The 16,579-nt window shown below is 41.6% G+C and overlaps 2 protein-coding genes across 8 annotated transcripts in view; one reads left to right on the top strand and one right to left on the bottom strand.

The window, feature by feature from the left end:
* Window positions 1-785: 785 nt before the first annotated feature.
* Window positions 786-4,425, bottom strand: IFT22 (intraflagellar transport 22). The gene is made up of 5 exons (XM_083806202.1): window positions 4,268-4,425; window positions 3,910-3,989; window positions 3,706-3,795; window positions 2,799-3,001; window positions 786-1,865 (listed from the first exon to the last, which is right to left on the bottom strand). Exons 1-5 carry the CDS (start codon window positions 4,304-4,306, stop codon window positions 1,717-1,719), a joined length of 561 nt encoding a protein of 186 aa, XP_083662328.1. The 5' UTR covers window positions 4,307-4,425; the 3' UTR covers window positions 786-1,716.
* Window positions 4,426-4,507: 82 nt separating this feature from the next.
* Window positions 4,508-16,579, top strand: part of COL26A1 (collagen type XXVI alpha 1 chain) — a 188,406-nt gene continuing 176,334 nt past the window's right edge. Inside the window, exons 1-3 of one of the 7 annotated variants that reach the window (XM_083806191.1) lie at window positions 4,508-4,654; window positions 5,208-5,386; window positions 15,775-15,859. The gene's annotated coding sequence lies outside the window, so the exon portion shown is untranslated. Of the gene's footprint in view, window positions 4,655-5,207; window positions 5,387-7,879; window positions 8,018-8,739; window positions 8,793-8,828; window positions 9,054-9,313; window positions 9,930-10,276; window positions 10,341-15,774; window positions 15,860-16,579 lie in introns of those variants that run through there. The other 6 variants (XM_083806193.1, XM_083806201.1, XM_083806200.1 and 3 more) reach the window with 6 other exon arrangements.

Genomic DNA, 16,579 nt, shown 5'->3' with positions numbered 1-16,579 from the left:
CACGTTTGTGACAGGGCTTAACGCTCTGACTGCTCACTGAAGTTTGCTAGAGAAAGCCCTGATCACATGCTAAGGCCACGAGAAAGATATGTAAATGAGTAGATTTTTGAGGCATGTCTTCTTGCTATCTTGGTAAATGGAGAGTATTTGCAAAAGAACACACTAATTATAACTCAGAAGAGAAAGAACTATGAAAATAGGAATAGTGGACTGATGAACTTATATCACTGAAAAACCCAAGAAACTCTTACTCCTGTTGTCTTGAACTAAAATGCATTAAGTAGTTCCTGCTTTTTAACATACTTTCTGTAATGGATGTTAACTAAAAGACGTTAGTGAGAGGACAAAGGCTGTAACAGCTGCAGCTAAAATACAGCTGGGTGACATGGAACATACAACAAAACAATCTGTAAAAATTGGTGCAGTGGGTCAGATGTAGTTCTGACAAGCCATTGATCCAACACCTCACGAGGTGAGTTACTGTACAAGGGAAAATTGGATGCTTCTGACAGAGTTCTGCAGTTCCAGCTCCCAGGCCCTCTCTCCTTTAAATTCTCCTCTTGAAAAATAAAAAAGGGCATCAGCATTGATACATGCTTCTGTTTTTCATTCATCATTTCTTCAGTTATTTGGGTCTGTGACAAGTTTTTTCAAACTTCTCCTGTTAGATCTAATTAGTGTGAAATATATTGAAAATTTATCACAGTTCTTCTCACTAAAAATTAAACAAGTTGATAAGAGTTCTGCAAAAACATAATTAACTTTCCCTTTGAGAGCAAAAAGGACACATTTTAAAGTGTGTTTATTGCTTTAGTATTACATTACAAAAAAACGTCTTCCACAGCAAAACACACTAAGAATAGGGAAGAGTGCAAACCAAACAAACCAGAAAGTAAATTATCTATGAAACCACTTATTTCAATGCAATAGGGAACAGTAATATTAGTCTGGAAACAGCTTTTCCTCCTCTGGAGAATGCAGCACTTTTTTCCCCTCTATTGGAGCTCCTGGCATTGGTCAAAGTAATTGCACTACACTGAGACCTCGATTCTTTCCCTCCCAGAGTGTCCTATACATTGTCCTGAACAAGGATAATTTTGTTGGAATAGGAGAAAAGCCTAGTCATGAGAAAGACTGCAACATACTCTGCCTTGCCAAGGCAATAGCTATGAAATGTGTTCTCTTCAGATGCTTGACAGAAATATAAGGAGAATTTGGAACATTAAAATGTAGATTCCACACCACAACTGCTTCTCAGATCTCCACTCCAATCAGTTTCAACTGACTTCCAAAAGCATAACTTCTCCAGGAACACAGCTAACATGAACACTTTACTCAGATGCTTCAACAGAACTCCACAAATCTTATGATCTGTCAGGCTTTCTTCTCCTAGTACCTTTACAAAAAGGCATTTTTAAGTGAGGAGACGACATATACCTTTTTCTTTTGGTCTACACTAATACATTAAAAAATACCTTCCTGTACCTCTGATGCCAAATGGAACCAAAGCACAGCTAAAGCCACCCAAATTCCTGGATGTGCAGCCATCTTTTTGGCACCACAGTTGATCTGATGTCAGCACTTGGTTCTTTTGGTTAAGTCATGAATTGTGCAGTGTTTTCTCTGAAGCATTTATAGACCGGTAAAATCTTGTTGTGAGAATCTGTTCACAGGCTAGCATGGCTTACAAAGTGAAAACAACCCTTTCTTTTAATGTTACGAGATAATTGACATTTCTTCCTTCTCTCTGCTCTCATTTACTAAGTTGATAATGCTTCTGAAGTACTTCATAAATTCCATCCGAACATCTTCAGGATCTTCTTCTAAGTTGGAATGTATTAGTTTCAACTTGTTCAGCGGGTGAGCTTTGAAGGTAAAAAAAAAATAAAATAGTTAAGATATATTCCTTTTAGAAAAGGAGCATTCACGATCAAGGTCATGGGACGGCTCATGCTGAAGAAATCAGCTGGAATTTGGTAGTATCCAATGTTTGATACCCCAGGTAACAAACAATGCGAGGAAGAAATGTATTAAAACTTGTTGGCATTACAACAAATACAACTATACTGCTAGATGAAGTTCTTCATTATTAAGATTTAAAGTATTGGTTTTGGTCTCACATTTGATTAGGGGGAATTGAACAATTCAGCACTGAATTGCAACTTTACTATTGAATTGATAGTCTTTGATTACTTCAAAATTACGGAACGATACATGTTATGTTTAATATGGATTAATACATTAATACTTATAGCAAATTTTGAACACTGTTTGAACACCAGAACAGGCTGTCCAGAGGGAATATGTATTCCCCTATGTAAAAAGAGCCACAAATAATTCTGCTGTATATAATAACATGCCTATACTAATTTTAAGAGGAAGATCATTAACCTTTTATTTCAAAAAGTTATTTTGATCAATAAAATGTAGGCTTAAACAGCCTCAAAAGTGTCAGTAAACAGAATGTAAAATTCAGTGCAAGAAAAACTGCTAGTGATGAATTATGGCTACAGACATCAGGAGTTCTAATTCCTGGCTCAGCTGCATACTCACTGCGTGGCATTAGAGAAGTCACTCAAATGTTGCTTGTCTTTATTTTCCCTTTTGGGAAACATGGATATTGCTTACCTTTTAGCTGGCTTCTGAGGTTCAATATTATTGTTTTTGCAAAGCACTCTAGTATTCTTAGATTGGAAGATTTTCATGAAAAATGCAAACTATAAGGTATCACCAATTTTAAAGATAAAGAGATCAATAAAAAACTCCTCTGACTGGTACATTGTTTTCCATCTTCTTACCTAAGGATAGATTTTCTGTGTCCTCTGCACTGCCTGGCTTGTGATGTGCAACCAGGAGACACTGACTATCAAGCAGTGGCTGCTGCTGCACAAAACAGGAGTACCACATTTCAATTTCTTTCAGGTGACTGGGCATGTCAGGATTGAAGATTATTATTACGCCATGAGAGTCCTTCATCAGAGCTGGCCAGCACGTTTCAAACCTTGAAAAGCACATGCACAGAAAATGGTAAGATTGATAGCTGGAAAATGGAAATGTACTCAAACTTCCTTGTTTTCTTTTTTTCGTTAAGAGAAAAAGTTCTCTGCAAGAACACATTACAGTACTTTTTCTTTAGTTAGTACTTTTAGTTCAGTTAGTTACTTTAGTTAGTAATTTACTTTAGTTAGTAATCTTGCCAGTGATCTATGACATCCTAAATATTTTTACTTACCTATCATCTTAGTTGGTCCCGTGATTTGCTGACAATGCAGTGGTTGGTCAAATGCATTTTTTTTTCCCTAAAAATTGATCTGTCCAGTTCTCAATTGTATCCTTTGGCAATTAGGGCTTCAACCATATAAATACATTGTTTGAAGTCCATCACACAATAATTTCAAACACATAAAGGCAGTCAGTTGCGGACTGGGCCTCTGTCTGTCTGCTGTACCTGTAACTCCGTTCTAGGAGCTATGGACATTACTGTTATGCTTAGTCCTTATCCAAAACAAACTGCAATGTCAGCTGGGAGCATCAGATGCTCTACAGGAGAAAGCTATAAAAAAAAAATGTAAAAGGGTAAAGAGGCTGGGATATTTCTCATCTTGAAAAGGTCCCTGGTTTTAGACCTCAGGCAGGAGAATGTTGTGTAAGCAGAATCATTAGGAATTGAGTAACCTGGAGGAAGTAGCAGCAATACGGGCTTACTTTTGATCGCCGCTGCAATCCCACAGCTCAAAACGACACGCAACTCCCTTGCTGTTACCGTTGAAGTTTGGCTTCTCATATTCCAGGATCCTGTGAAAGCAAGCAGCCACACGACGCCTCGTCACGGTGCACAAGGCCACGGCCAGGCTGCCAGGGCGGCAGCGCGATGCCGGCTGCTTCGGGCAGCGCACGGGGTCTGCTCACCTCACTCCTTGGGTCGGCACGTAGCTGCCAATCCCTTCTATGCTCTCCGAGACAAAATTTGCTAGCACGGATTTTCCAGCCTGGCAGAAATGAGCGAGAAGCACGCCTATGAGCTTAGCACGCCCCAGCCACAACAACCAGAAGCGTTCACCTCAGCTAACCGCACGCCTGCCCCCGCCCTCCCCTCCCACCACTGCCCGGCCGCAGCCTCCGCGTTTCGATGCGGGCCGCGGCGACCCCGCCCAGGGCAGCCCGGAGGGACCGCGGCCCTCAGGGCCCGGCGAGGCCGCTCCGGATTCACTACGAGCCGCGGGGACAAGCGGCGGGGGGCGCCCGGCCGGGCCGGGGGCTCGCTCACCTCACGGGGCCCCACCAGCAGCACCTTCGCCTTCAACATGGCGGCCGCGGCCGCGCTGCCTTGGCTCCGCCGCCGTGAGGGGGAGCCCCTCAGGGCCGCCGTGAGGGGGAGCCCCGCGGGGTGATGGAGGCGGCGCCTCGCCGCCGGTTCGTGCCGGAGATCCCCGAGTGGGGGCCGGCTCGGGCCTCAAGGTGCTCATGTGCCGGGTTTGAGGCGGCGTGAGCCGGGGGACCGCAGCCTCGGTGTCCCCGGCGTGGGGCTGTGGTGTCCCTTGCTCGTGTGAGGAAGTGCTGTCCTAGCCTGGAGTTTCTCTGCAGTTCTAACTGCAGATTCTCCCTGAGTGAACAGCGCAGCAATCTCTTGAAACTTCTTATTAAGTTTTCTTAGGTAAGCATGAGGCTTTTTTAAGAGGCAACTTCTCAGTAAAAAAAAACAAAACCCAGCAAACACCCATCTGGCAGACAGATGTGCTGCTTCAGAGCTGTTTAGTGCCCAGGTACAATAACAGTTTTAGATGAGCTTTCAAATAGGGCCTTTAGGCGCTACCATAATGTAAACGTTTATTACTAGTACTACCAATAAATGTGAACCAGAATAGCTCTGCGCCCTCACTGAGGGGGCAGAGCCTTTTCTATCGCACTGTAGGCTGATTTGGCTCTTTCACTACTTTCATAGTTTAGGGCTGTTCAGTGTGGCAGTGGCATCACGCTTCACGTGGGATTATAAACTTCAGACAGGCCTTTGTTTTCAGGCCAGTTGGACGAAGACGATGCAAAAGGTGGTGGTTGGTCCTAGCAGTAGAGATGATTCTGTCGTAGCAGACTGTCGTAGCAGTTTTCTGTTTGTGAAGATCCTCGTGTGAGTCAGGAGCAAATTCACAATTAAATGGGACATTTTGTAGTTCATGCTTTCTGCTGCTATGTTGTTTTCCATATTTCAGGCATAGTAATTTCTGAAGAAAAGACAGAAAGGGTGACCCAGAGAGAAGAAATTAAGACATCTGTCTTATTAGCTGGCACATGCTATTAACTGCCACGTCCACAAGCACATGAAGAGAAATGTGATATAAAGAAACCTATTTTGGACAGCAAAGCAGAAGAGGAAAATAATGAACAAGAGGTAAGAGTGAAACTAGGTAAAACTGGCTGTTTGTGCAGCTGCCCAGAAAGCAATTAGGATTAATTTTTAGATGAGGTGTCAGATAGCATCTTTGTGTGTTTATGTTAGCCACTGAAGAGTAAGGAGAGCACAGCTGTCTAAGGCTGCAATTTTCAGATTTATCCATGTGTTTTAAGGTTTTAAGTCACTTTAGAAAGTGGGAATTAAGCTGCCAAGCCACTCAGGGTGACATTTTCAAAGGCATCTAAGTGCATTTGATGTTATCAGCATCTGCCGTAGGCCTGAGTAAAGTTATGTTAGTTACTGATGTATTGTTTGCTGAGACTACACGTGTACAAATCAACAAGGCCATTTTGTTTCACTTATTTCAAACTCTTTGTTAGACTACAGAAGACAAAAAACTCCAGCTGTAAGTGAACTACTTCCAGACCATACTGGTAATGGTCTATAAGTCTTGCATTTATTAGATGGCAGTTTTTCCACCATAATGTTTGGTAGCAAGCAAAAATGATCATCTCCAGATGATTCTCTGTGGACAGATCCTCCTTCTTCCTTCAACAGCCAGAAACAATTGCAGGCTATCAATAATATTTCACTAAAACTATTCTTCACTCTAGAAATCTCTGTGAGAATTCAAACCGAGACACATTGATTGCCTTATCGTGGCATGTGATGCTTGTTGCCTGAACTGCAGATAAGAGGACTTTGCCTCCAAGTTAGAGGCCCACAGGTTTTACTGGAAGCAGCAGTAAAATGTAGTGCCAGTCACCTTTCAGAGAATACTTTAGCATTTGCAAATCATTCAGTCTTTTGGAGAACAGTATTTTAAGTTTGCATTATATTTTGTTTAATGTGGCATATAAATTTTTTCCTATGAAAAGAACTCAAAAAATCTTTCTTAAGTTTGTGGCTCAGTACTGGTACTTTGTTTAATGCACTGTAACAATATTTCCAAACTTTGGGAAACATACCCTGGAGCAGTCAAATCAAGTTGTGTGTGAAAATAATGCCTTGGTTAGAAGTACAACCACATGGCAAGACTTACCATGAGAATAAATGCGCTGCCTGTTTGCTGTGTGTTGCAAGACATTGTGTGTGTGTACAGAAACAACTTTCTAATGGATGCAGGCAGAGATCTGCATTATATATCCTGCTTATTTATACCAATCATTTTGGGGGCAAGGCATAGAATGAAAAAAAAAAAAACAACACCAATTCTTGTGTGCTGAAGCTTGTTATTAAAACTTAAGGAGAAAAACAGTATTGTTGTAAACTGGAAGCATGTTGCTGAAGAAGCTCAGGGAAGCGATATCCATCCGAGGTTCAACGGCTAGTTGATTAAGCAGGTAAACTGAGGTAGGCTGTTGAAGGGTTGGATGAAATGTGGTTGTAAAGTTTCAGTAGAGCTATGAAAAAGGACCAAACAGGAACAGGACATTAAGGTACATTGACAGGGGTGCAGTGGGGTGCTGCTTTTTATCATGAGACTGTTTCACTTAAAAGTGGCTACCAGGGAGGTGTAAGCAGTCAGTTCAGCATTTCTCTCTCAGAAAACCTATTCTGGAAGCAGTTGAAAAGGCTCATGCAAAACCTGTTGCTTGGCTCGTACTAACAGATTATCAAGGACTACATTAAGAGGAACAATACCAGCACTGATTTATCTGTGATCTCAAAGTCCTCTCCAGAGGAGACCAGGATCTTCACAGATGGAGAAATAAAAGCATAGAAAATTTAAATGACTTGCCTGAGGAGCCCACCTGGCTGACAGCAGAGCTTGGTTAAGATGTGTTTCAGTTTCAGTGCGGAGTTTTTTCAGGCAGGCTGTGGCCGTTCACAGAAGAGGCAGGGAAGCAGACAACTCAGTAGCCAATGTATTTTTCTGACCAGTGGATGTGAAGTCAGCCACATCCCTAGGGACCCAATTCTCCTAGTGTTCCTTCATCAAAGCCAGTGGCGGTTCCCAAGCATGAATTTGACTTGCTCCATTTATGCAATGATGCATAAACAACACCCAGGGAGCAGCAGTCTACCTCCATGACCCCTCCAAGGCAACACACCAAAATGCTCTAATTCTTCTGGTTCATGGTACGTGAAGCTAAAGATTTAGCTCTGATGGCTTACATCTTAAGCTAAAGCTGTTTAAGATGCCTCTGATAGATTTCATTTTGCTTATTCTGGTTGCTCTGATCTTCTGTGGAGCAACAGTAACACCTAGTGGCTGAACGTGCCAGTCCATTGCCTCCTTTTGTTCCCTCCCTGCCAGAAGCACGAGTCGGAGGGGACGTGGTGTGATTGACAGCTTTGACTTGAGAGGCCAACACTTAGGATCTCCAGGGGTTTGCCGTTTTCCTTTCAACCCCCCACCATGCTCTGTTTTCTATTAGAAGTGGTAGATGAAATACGAAACTCTTCCTCCCACCTCCCAGCCCCCTTCACTTTTCTGGCTCTTGGAGGAGGTTGTTCCAGTCCATCTTGATCTGTAGGTGGGTGGGCTGTGAGTGGCCAGGCCTGCTACTTTCGGCTTGGAGGACTCAGATTTCTGTATGGAATCCAAACTTTTTTCTTTTTCTTTTTTTTTTCCTTTTTCTTTTTTTTTTGTCTGAAAGGGATCAAGCAGATCATCTGATGGAGGTTGGTGACCTTGGTGCATTTAATAATGTGGTGTTAACTTGCCTGCATTAAGGCAGACCAAAGCGATCTGTTCTGAACAGTACCATTTCTTAAGATGTGGTATGCACGATTGTTTGCCATGATCTACTGGGACTGCTATTTCATCAGAGGGGGACACCCTAGAGAAATAGCGTTTGAGAGGAAAGAACCCACAGATGTTTATTGTGTTAGCAGGAGAGCCCTTCAGAGGGTCTTCTCTTCCCCTACCAGGGGAAAGTTTCAATTTTTTCATGGAAAAAAACATTAAGTGATAGTATTTCTGCTTAAACCCAGATCATTTGCATTAGTAAATAGAGCTTCAATTCCTTGTGGGAATTACAGTACTAAGACAAGGTCTTGTCATATTCACGCTGCCTAATCTTCTGGTTTAGGCTTCTGGTTTAGGTATTCTGGATTACCCTTCAGAAACATTTGTTTAGGAGAATCTTCATTGCCTGTTGACAGAGCCTGGACTCTTACTTTGTGCTGTGGATACATAGTCTTTTACATCTGGCATAAACTTGTATCACCACCCGCTCAAAGTAATAGAACTGCCTCCGTTCACATCCGCAAATCTCAGTTTAGGCCTGCTCCAATTACCAGTTTAGAGGGAATTGAGTTCAGCTGAACCCCCCCCCCACCCCCCCCACCCCCCCCCCCCCGGAAAAAAAAAAAAAAAAAAGGAGAGAGAATAGTTTTCAGTTGAATCAACTGCCTGGTGCTACTAACAGAGAGAAAGGAACAAGGACCAGTGGAGGTACAGCTGAGTGGGACAAGGATGGGGCTATTTCCTTCAGCTACTGTGCAGATACGTGCTGAATTGAAGCGGGCATACAGGTGTACTGTTAGTGAGATCTCTTACATTTAGTGTTCTCAATAGCTGTTGGTGAAAGCAGTCAAAGAGAAACAGCGCCTGATGGTGAGGACTATTGTGCAGGGATGTGTTGGGCACCCTTTGCTCTTAGAAGAAGGCACGGCAGCCCTGGTGGACTGGGTGAAAAACCTTGCTGCATACGTGGTAAAAACTGTTTCACAGGTGGTAGAGTAGCGGGTGCTGGATGGCTAAGACAAGACAATAAGGGGATAACTGTGATTCATAGGAGCTCTTGCAACCTTTTCTATTAGACCCATATGCTTTTTGTTTTCAATACAAAAATTTCAAAGTAAATGTTGTTTCCGTTGAGAGCTGTGGTGTCTGCCACCCCTGTTGGTCTGGAAAGAGTCTGCATTTATTAACATTGTCTGTTCTATTTATTCACCCTAGGCCAGATCCTCAACTACTTCAAGGAAGCAAGCAAATAAAGGGTGTATTCCTTTTTAGAGGGACTGCCATGTGGTCCTAAAGGAGAACACATCCTCCTGACAGGAAGACTTTGTTTTCTCTCATTTTTATTCTCTATTTGACTTGTGAGTTGCTTTGGAGCTTATAGCCAAACCCAGGAGTTTCTTAACCCCACAGTCCTTCCAGGCATTATGTTTCTGCTAACATTCTGGGCCACATCAGCTGTCTTTTCAGATATCTCACATTCATTTTCATTTAAGGCTCAATTAAGCCTTGGCAGGATGCCATTAGAGACAGCAGATTTATACCAGTAATTAGTATGTTTTGAGGAATCTGAAACAAGATCTCAAATCCTTGCTGCTTTGCTTAGTGCAGTGATGAATGCTTAACCCTACACCTTCAACTTAAAAAAAAATAGCCTTGATAATTTTGTCTCGATTCCCTTTGAAACCTGGGAAAGGTACTACATTATTTTCCAGTGCGACTCACTTGCAAGGTCCTCCCTAATATCTTAGAGTTATAAATACCCATATGTGCGAGACTGGCACTTCAACATGATCGTGGCCTGCCGCTGTGGACTTGGTGCAATTGAGGATCCTTGCATTTCTGCAGGTGGGAGTGGAGTTAGAAGAAGCATGTTGTACTGGGTTTTAAACACCATGAGGAATGTCTTGGAAGTATAGATAGAGAAATAGACCGAGGAGTACCAAAAAGTTCCTATTTAGTACAGATTGTTGATCATGTAGTATTAAGTGGTTCATTATTTTACTGTTCTCAATAATTTGAGAATTAAAATCTTTTACTTTTGGCTTAGCTAGTGAGGTTATCTTGAGCTGGGTTATAAAAATACTATTCTTCACCTAAGCACAGATTTTTATAGTTTTCATCTTAATTAACAAGCTTCAGATTTAGATGGATTAATACAATCACTCTTTCTTTCTTTTGCCGTATAAGTTCAGAAGTATAATCTGTCACTTGTGAGAACATAAAGAATTGGACTGGAAGCATTCCAGACTCTTTACTGTAAGTGTTCAAAGATTTAATGGAGTCCTCAGTCATAAAATCTTTAATTTGAACTAGACCTTTATATTCTCCATTCTTAAATTCACTATTTTTACATCCAGGGGATTTCCTGTTATCCAAGTATGTACGGAGGCTCTTTATTACCCTCTGTGTGTGTTTTTTAATTCAAATCAAATGTAACTGTCAATGGTAGATTGCACTTAACCTCCTTAGGTTCGTATTTCTTCTTTAATTGCATTACATTTTAAGGTTTAGCACTGGATATTTACTGCTGTTAATAGCGCGCCATATTTTAATGAAGTCGTTATCTTCTGCGAATATATACAGAACAATGGAGATTGATTATACGTGATCTTTTGAAGAAACTGTGTCTCAAAGCCATTTAAAATGAATAAACACAGGGGGAAGTTTCAGTAAATGTAGTCCCTTATGTAACATAGCTTCAAAATTAAGGAAATGAGGGGTTGGGTTATCGAGTGTTTGCCCTTGTCTTCCCCAGCCAGAGACTGCGCCTCAGCAGGTCACTAGTGTAACTGCAGTGAGCCTGGGCATGTGCTACAAGCTGTGGTTGTTCTCAGAGATGCTCCAGAAGTGCAGCACTGCTTTTTCCGTCCACTCACCTCCTCTGTAAGCTGGCCAGACTCCCTCTCCACCCAACCTACAGCTTAGCTCTGCAAATCTATTGTCAGTCAGTTCAGGGAAGCCTCAGAACATGGAAAATAATTATCTAATTTTCTTGAAACATGTGAAGAAAAGGCAAGTATTACCTAGAGATCATGTACGGAAAATCTGGGACAAATCTGCTGTGCTCTGCTAGAAAGCCAGCCAGCTGAACACCTGTTTTCAATGCAAAATAGTGCATCACCCTTCGGTTGGGGCACTGCAGTGGCTTTTTCACAACAATCTTAGAGTTAAATACAAAAGATGTGAATTGAGCCAAACCATGTTTGCTGTGAGCCACTTCTTTCCAGGCACACAGTGAGGCTGATAGTCTTGTCCTACCATTCCATCGCACCCCAAAATTCTCCTTAGCCTGGTAGAAAGGTTTTACTTCTTTTTTTTTTCTTAGGCAACAGTCAGCTTAAACATTTTATAGCGTCTTACAGACTTTATCATTTCCTTTCTGCCAAAAAAAAGAACAATTTATCTATCTCTTTAGATTGTCTCATCTTGCTTCCTTTATTTTTTTCTTCTTCTCTTCTTTCATGATTTCTACTATTTTATACCATGCTGTTTTTTATTCCATTCCTATTATCCTTACAATAGCCATGATATGCAACAAAGCACTAAACCCTGTGTTGTAAAGAGAGGCACTGACAGAGAGCTCTCGTAGGTCAGGGAGCTGAACCAAATTCCTTTTTCTCGTAGCCTTACAGCTTGTGTATCCATCCTGCCTGGGAGCTGGTGGTATGAGGGGCTATGAGCCTGCATAAACCCAGAGGATTACTTATGGATTGGTTTTGCATCTGTAGAGAGATTGATCTCTCTTAGGCAGAAGAGAAAGCAGAGAGAGATGAAGCTTTTCCTGTGGTGAAAAAGAGATCTGCAGTCTATGTGAGGCGCTGAATGGTTGCAAAACACAGTTTAGAAATTCCAGTTTGGGTCACCTAGAAATGGAAGCCAGGAGGGGAGGGCAATCTGCGTGCAACTGGTTCAGGAAGGTGCTCAGACTAAAGCTCGTTTGACATAGCCACTCAGGGGCCCTGGGAGAGGGCTGGATTCTGAATACCAAGCCCATTAGGTGTGGTATCCATTAGTGACAATAGAGCGTACTTGAACACCTAAGCTAGCATTAGTGTATATGCGCATAGCCAAGAAATACTTGGATCCAGTTGCCTTGCAGTGACTTTAGCCTTTAATGCCTACAACGATTCTTTCGTATTTAGCACCTTAGTGGCCATTTTATTGCTTCCATGGAGGAATCTGTAAGATTCAAGAGAGGAGATTAGGTAGAGAGCCAGCTAAAGAGTAAGACAGTGCCACTGAGCAGCGTTGGGGTTTACTTACCTCAGAATGAATGGAGCAAAATATTCATAATGGTAAATTGATAAATCTGGAGAATATTCTCTTTAAATAATCCCCAGAGCTCTCAGCCTAACACACAGCTGTAGAAAAAAGACCCCAACCACTGAACAGGATGTTGGGTTGCATTATGGTAAGAACAGAGTATATATCAAAAGAGGTGTTACTGTTATTACATAAAACACTGGTGAGTTCTTGTTCAGAGTGCTCTTTTCAGTAGTGCTCACTCTACCTAAGAAGGATATGATTAAGGGGATAAAGCAGGGAGAATGAAAATAATACTGTGCCTTTCAGGTCTAAGTTATAAAGCAAGACTGAAGAGCTTTGGTATTATCTTGTTTAAAAAGAGATCTTTCTGTGATTCAGTCAATGATTTTAAAATAATGAAGAGGATTAATCACGTTGAAACAGACAAAGTCTATGAAAACACGGAGACTTAATTTAAAAAACAGAATCTTGGGAAAAGAATGAGGACAGAGAAGGGAGAGGCTCATGTGAATGCTTCAAGAAATATGTAATGTCAGTTATTGGTGGGGTCCCTTGAAACTAGAAGCTTTAGAGCAGAGTAAGGTGAGGGTAGATCTGTAAGGAAAATACGGGTATGATAGCGGCTTGTGGTTGACTGTTTACCAGTAACACACAAAATTGTGAAAGCCATGCCAGGGCAAGCTCTGAAACACCTGCAGCACTGAGGAAGCAGAATGTCCTACAAGCTGGGTGGTGAGGTCCAAGCAGGCAAAGATAGTGCAGGAAGGCGTTGACTGGCAAGAAGTGTGGTGTGCGAGGACAGATGGCTGTCAGGTGAGGAATCTGTGGAATGAGGCAAAGGAGAGAAGAGGGAGAAAGCATAAGACTGGTACTAATCCACCTTAACTGCAGACACCTAGTGTGAAACTTTAGGTCATTTTAGGTTTTTGGGGCATACAGGGGCTGGGAGGAGGGTACTTCTCTCCAGATGCACTTTCTTGTCTTATTTGCCTTTATTTTTGTTAGGAAAGGGGTCAGCCCACACCCTTTTAAGTCACTTGCGCAATATGAAAGGGATCTTGGACTCCCATTCATGGTGGGGTGCTCAAGTCAGACAATCTGGATCCATAGGGAGTTTGAGAGAAGTAGGAGGATTTCAGGGCCGGAGTCCAAAACCGAAACATTCTTTCTTCATGAAAGTCCCTGCTTCTCTGGGATTCAGAGAGAATCCATGAGTCAAGATAGATTTTCAAACCAGATAAGTGTCTGGATACCACTGGATTTGGATATCTTACTGTCAGTGACTCCATTGAAAACTGCAGACTGCCATCTGGTAGCTTCTTCCACCGCATGTTATAAAGTGCTTTATTTTGTGGTAGGAGTTCAGGATTGTCCTTGCCTTGGAGAGTTTGTAAGTTCGGTGTTTATGTCCTGTACAGCATCAAGGAAGCAGGCAGCCCTCTAGGACTGGATAATGCTTAATGAACAGTTAATGATCAGGAACATAATTTGACGATATCGACATGAAGACAGACCTCCCAATGTTTTCTTTAGTGATCTCAGTGATGGGAGAGGGAAAATGCTTATTAAATCTGCAGATGAGGCAAAGCTGGGACTGAAAGCAAGAACACTGGAAGGCAGGATTAAAATTTTAAATGGTCTTGATAAATTGGTGATGTGATCTGAATAGAATAAGATGAAACTCGTTAAGGACAACTGCAGGGCACTGCACTTTGGCAGAAATAGTTTTAACTAGCAAATAAAGGATGGGGAAAATCAGGCCAGCAGTTCTTCAGAAAAAGGTAGAGGATCCCAAATTAAACATGGATTAACAATGACGTACGGATGCCAAAAAGGCAAATCCTCAACAGGGCTGTGCAGAAAAGGTATTGCACAGAGGTATAGGTTTCAGGTGCTGTGCTATGAGGTAGATGTAGACCGGCTTGAAAGACTAGAGGAAAATAACAAAAAAGGATCAGAAGTATATGACATATGACCTACAGGGAAAGTCTTAAGAAGTTTGGACTGTTTTGCTTCTAGAAGGCAAGGAGAGGAGGTGTTCAAACGTTTTGAAAAGTACTTTGAGGAATTAAAAGTCTGCTCAGAGAGAGACAGGATCATTTTTTATGTCCATAATGGAGAAAGTAAGACATTGAGAGCTTAAATTACAACAAAACAGACTGAGGCTGGATGTTAAGAAGAACTACCCGTACAAAGAGGGAAGCACTGGAATACGTTGTCAGAAGAGCATGGGGAGTTTCTGTCTTGAGGCCTTTCAGAACAAGGCAGACAAATTTGTGCCAAGAGTAATCTATGTGTAATAGATCCTGCCTTCTAGCAGGGAGAAGGAAGAGGCATTAATCAACTTCCACAGTCCTTCCTGGCTTCTATTTGCGTCTGCACTGTGGCAGGTTTGAGTGCAATAGTCCTGGTGCTGCTGTGCATTGGCTTTATCACACCTGTGTGACTCCCTGCTTTATAGCTTTCTTGGTGAATCCGGTACATGAAGGGTGTGTCAGAGTCCTTGTGCACGTGCCGATCAGACCGTCACTGCATGGCCAGTTGGGGGAATTTTTGCCTGACATCAAAGGTCATATAATTTATTCATCCCAGGATACAATAATGCTCAGAATATGTGTAAATCCACTCCAACGTGTCTTTGTCTCACTGATCTTTTAAATCATAATTTTCCATCTGCTGAATTATGTTTCAATCGGAGTTATTTTATCCACTATATTGCTCTATAATACCCACACAAGTGCTTCACTCAGGCAAAATTCTTCTCTGAGGTCAATTAATTTTGCCAAAGTCATGACTTTTGGATCAATTCTTGTGCTTCATACAATACCACTGTATATTACATTTACCATATGCCAAACTGCTTGTGTGACTTTTTTCAGTTCTATTGCATTTTGATTGATTTATTCCAGGTCAGATTCAAGAAAAAAACACACTGGCTTCCTCCTAGCTTAGAAAAAATACACAGTCCTCTAGATTTTCAGTTTGGTTCAGGTTTGGTTTGATGGCTTAGTAATAGACATTTTACAATAAACTTAGTAATCTCATAATTTAACTTATAATAGATATCTTTAACTCTTACTTTCACTAAGCTCTTACCCATCTCTTTTGATTTTCCAAGGTTCCTTGATTGCTTTGTTAGATCACAAGGAAATAATCTAGCTTCCTTAGGAAGCTGCAAGGGTTTTATCCAAATTATATTTGGGTTTAGATGGTCTTAATCGCTGACTTCTTTCTAACATCAAAAGGACACTTCATAACTGTAAAACTTCACCAGGTTTTATCAAGTAGAACAAAGCTGCTTTTGCTTTGGTCTCATCGTAGTATACACACGAAAAGTGCACTCACAAAATGCAAGGGATGGGCCTCAAAATTTATTTGCCATGATTCTTTTGTTCTCTAACAACAATCTAACTCTTTTTTTCAGCTTGTTATTGACTTTTGCAATACTGTGAATGATGCTGAACAGTTGAGATGACATTACAGTTCTGGGCCGGACTTTGCTCTTCCAGGTAGGACAGTGCTTTGCTACCTTTTTAAGCCACCTTAAGACCTTGTAGAAAATAAATCCCTCTTTTGCTGTATCATTCCACTGCTTTTTCATTCTAAACTGAACAAAAATCAGACTAAACACTGAGTGTTCCTTTTATTGTCCCCACTTCATTTGTTGTCTGGCTTGCATGTGGTGTATATCTTTAAAGAGATTATACATGTTTTCACAGAACATTTTGTGATGTTTTATGTCCCAGGTATGCCAAATGGACTAAGGAGCTGAAAAATGCTCCAGACCATGTGAAACCTCATGTGCCCACACATGTCCAATAGATTAGTTCTCTGACACAACGGTTCAAGACTGTCTCCTGCATAGAAAGTGAGCAGCGTGCAAGAGGAAGGCCCTCCAGGGACCGCTTTTTGAAAACCTGGCCTTTGCCTCTTTCCATTTCCTCCTATGCTTCCATCCATTTTGGCTTTCCAGCATGCATCCCTGCCCCTTCTATCTTGAACTGAGTTGGTGAAATACTTCCAAGTAATTTATTTAGCCCTGATTGTCTAGGCAAATCTTTAATTAACATGCTTATGCACAGGCCTAAAAAGTGTAGCTTTATCTTTTGAAATATAGTATGTCTGGTTTGTAAGAATAGGGCCGTTCATATTTTAAGGGTTCTCTTCTCAAAACTAGTCCCTCTGATAAATTGAATGAATTATGTTTTTGTTGGCTGTCTTTGTTACCT

The sequence above is a fragment of the Anser anser genome (assembly GCF_964211835.1).
Source record: "Anser anser genome assembly, chromosome: 20".
Classification (NCBI taxonomy): domain Eukaryota; kingdom Metazoa; phylum Chordata; class Aves; order Anseriformes; family Anatidae; genus Anser; species Anser anser.
The sequence above is the reverse complement of the archived record's forward strand: the minus strand, read 5'-3'. Positions and strand labels throughout refer to the sequence as shown.

What these genes read in the sequence shown, in the direction of transcription:
- IFT22 (XM_083806202.1), bottom strand. Translation starts at nt 4,306, where the DNA reads ATGTTGAAGGCGAAGGTGCTGCTGGTGGGGCCCCGTGAG. An exon ending in GTGCCGACCCAAGGAGTGAG is followed by an intron (nt 3,796 to 3,909) that starts GTGAGCAGACCC and finishes TTGCTTTCACAG; the next exon opens with GATCCTGGAATATGAGAAGC. An exon ending in GATTGCAGCGGCGATCAAAA is followed by an intron (nt 3,002 to 3,705) that starts GTAAGCCCGTAT and finishes GTGCTTTTCAAG; the next exon opens with GTTTGAAACGTGCTGGCCAG.